The sequence below is a fragment of the Kryptolebias marmoratus genome, linkage group LG8, assembly GCF_001649575.2.
Source record: "Kryptolebias marmoratus isolate JLee-2015 linkage group LG8, ASM164957v2, whole genome shotgun sequence".
In the NCBI taxonomy this organism is placed as follows: domain Eukaryota; kingdom Metazoa; phylum Chordata; class Actinopteri; order Cyprinodontiformes; family Rivulidae; genus Kryptolebias; species Kryptolebias marmoratus.
Genome location: NC_051437.1, coordinates 4592206 through 4595259, shown reverse-complemented (window position 1 = coordinate 4595259; position 3054 = coordinate 4592206). Strand labels below are relative to the sequence as shown.

Genomic DNA, 3054 nt, shown 5'->3' with positions numbered 1-3054 from the left:
GTTTGTCTTTTATTTCTAAATAAATTTAGTTTTTGTTTTCAACATGAGTCTGCGCTCAGGGTTCGCCTCCTTCCACCCCGTTCATGACAACTGTACTCTAATGGCCTCCACAGTCACCAGATCTCAATCCAATAGAGCACCTTTGGGATGTGGTGGAACGGGAGATGCGCATCATGGATGTGAAGCCAACAAATCTGCAGCAATTGCGTGATGCTATCATGTCAATATGGACCAGACTCTCTGAGGAATGTTTCCAGTACCTTGTTGAATCTATGCCACGAAGGATTAAGACAGTTCTGAAGGCAAAAGGGGGTCCAACCCGGTACTAGCAAGGTGTACCTAATAAAGTGGCCGGTAAGTGTAACTCTCAGATTAAATATTACATTTGGACTGATTTCTTCCACTTGTGCAGTTACTAAAAATAGAAACTTATTGCCCTAAAATGATGCTGAAAAACCAGTTCATGTATTTATCACTTCTAAGCTGGACAATTCCTTCCATGGTCCAATACCATGCACGTTAGGTTAATTGGAGATTCTCAATTGTTGTCAGGTGTATGTACATAATAGTCCTGTGTGTCTCTGTTTGGCCCTGCGATGGACCGGTGACCTGTCTAGGATTTACCCCACCTTAGGTCTGTTAACAACTGAAGACAGGCATCAGGCATGACCCTGAGCAGGATTAAGCAGGTACTGACATGAAAACTGGGTCTTCAGCCAGGATGAGCGGAACCGAAACCAGACTCAGAGACAGGATATTACGGTAAGTGATTTATTTACAGGGTGCTATTTACAGTGCAATATTTACAGTGCTGTGATTCGACTCGGCAACAGCTGGGGAAGGAGGAGGTTAAAGACTACGCCAAAAAGGGCAGGCGGACCCTAGACCCTCACAGGTACAGAAAATGGATGGATGGATGGCAGAGCCCCTGTTTACTTCTAAGACTAGGCTTAAAACTCTTTTTAGATAGTGACACCAAAAATTTCTTTGTGCTGATGTTCATTGATAAAAACGTATCCCTTTAAAGAGGTCGACCACAAAGGTTTTGTTGTTCAAAGAGAACAGATCTGAATGAGGACTGCCTGATTGGTTGCAGACATTATACTAAAATAAAAAAAATACAATTTCTAAAGGACATCTTGACATAACACAAATATTACATTGAGAGCAACAGAGATACTCACTACCTCTATGTTTGTGCATTGATAAAAAGCCTCAGCAAAGATGGCAACCACAAACACATTGATGAGAAAAGAGACAAACAGGGCGACGGTTGATTCAATGAAGAAATATTTGTTGGCCTCTTTTACTTCTTTCTTTTTAGAGCGATCCACTTCTCGAGACTAAGAGAGCATTTAGACACTCAGTGATTAGCTGAACCAAGTTTCACAGCCAATTAAACATAGAATTCAGTCTGACCTTTACAAGAGCAGAGTGGAGGTAACTATTGTGAGGCATGATGACGGCACAGACAATGCCAACAGCCTGACCCAGCTGAACAGGACCACAGCCTTCACAGTAGGGCACAAACATCCCCTTAAGCAGCTGGCCTTGGTCTGGAGCCACTGTGGCATACTGAATCTGCAGTCACTGTATTAACTTCAAAAGCATGAACAAATCTTTCTAATATATACAATAAGAGCAAACTGGCATCATCTGTGAATTTTATGAGAGGCAAAAAGTGCTGATATCTTTTACTGAATTATAATTAACACAGAATTCACAAAAAAGGAAAAAGAACTAGAACAATGTTATCCTCAGTTTTCAAATTATTAGGAAGCAGAATTAAACTACAGGGATCTTAACACTATGATAAACATATCTCTTTTTTAACACTTTGAGAATATCCCTCACATTAAAATGTTTATTCATTTTTTATAAGAGGATTAAAAATGGTCAAAAGAGACACTGAAAACTATTTTGGTTACAACTGTGACTCTTACGGTACATTAAGAGAAAAACAGATTTTACAAACAGATTTTAAATTTTGTTGCTATATTAAAGGCTTTACAATTTTTTTTATTGCTGTCTGTAATTCACTTTGTAAAAGCTAGGGATATAAAAAAGTAATTGAGCCATTTTAATTTTTATCCAACAGAATATAAAGTACTTCCTACTTAACAGAACCATTCTTAATAAAATGAGGGGTTTGTTTCAATCAGATCAGAGATGCTCAGAGGTGTTTTTCTTTAGTTTAAAGTTTGTTCTGATTATTTTTAGAGCTGAATAGACCTATTATGGTCACCATAAGCTATACATTTAGTGTGTTGTATCAATTTCAGAACGATCTGAACATCATCATGTTTGCCTAATTAAACATTAAGCTGATGTTACGTTCACAGTTGTATAGAGAACAAATTATGACTGCAGCACATTTTGTTTTACTGTGGAGAACTTTTAGGTCCTTTGGTTTAAAAACTTGCATCTTTGCTCTGACACTGAACTCTGTACAGCCACTAATCACTGTATGCTCATTTATTTCTATTTCTATTCCTTTATTTCTATATTTTATTTTGCTGCCTGTTGGCCATGTCATTGTTGAAAATAAGAATTTGTTCTTAACTGACTAACCTGGTCAAATAAAGGTATTATTATTATTATTATTATTATTATTATTATTATTATTATTATTATTATTTCTCCTACATTGTGTCTTTTGTCTTTTAGGTAACTAAACTCTTCATAATTTGGGTAAATCACCACAAACATGTGACTTAAAGAGTTCTGAACTGTGTTAATGCCAAAATCATACTAAAGATCAGATGTCTGTCTGTATTGTAATTTTTATAGAAACATTAAAATACCTGCTGTCACACTGTTTGTTGCGCAGCTTGCAGCTCAGTGTGTGTATTTGCACAAATAATTGGTAACTGAAATCTGATCACCCCAGACACATCATAATACTGACTGCTCTGCCAGAACACATACTTTACAAATTCTTTTGCTTGAATTTTGACCCAGGTATCGTCCACATATCTGAACCAATGGCTTGGTGTAGCTCCCTCAAAGGAGTTCAGGGCTCTCTGCTCCACTTCCTCCATGTAGAGGTTAGCC

At 37.4% G+C, this 3054-nt stretch overlaps 1 protein-coding gene across 1 annotated transcript in view; it reads right to left on the bottom strand.

Moving 5' to 3' along the window:
- LOC108247620 (natural resistance-associated macrophage protein 2-like) overlaps window positions 1-3054 on the bottom strand; it is a 16253-nt gene that overhangs the window by 10019 nt on the left and 3180 nt on the right. Inside the window, exons 4-6 of the mRNA XM_037976882.1 lie at window positions 1420-1581; window positions 1185-1343; window positions 1014-1104 (exon numbers count right to left, since the gene is read on the bottom strand). Coding sequence (XP_037832810.1) covers window positions 1014-1104; window positions 1185-1343; window positions 1420-1581 — 412 coding nt within the window. The remainder of the gene's footprint in view (window positions 1-1013; window positions 1105-1184; window positions 1344-1419; window positions 1582-3054) is intronic.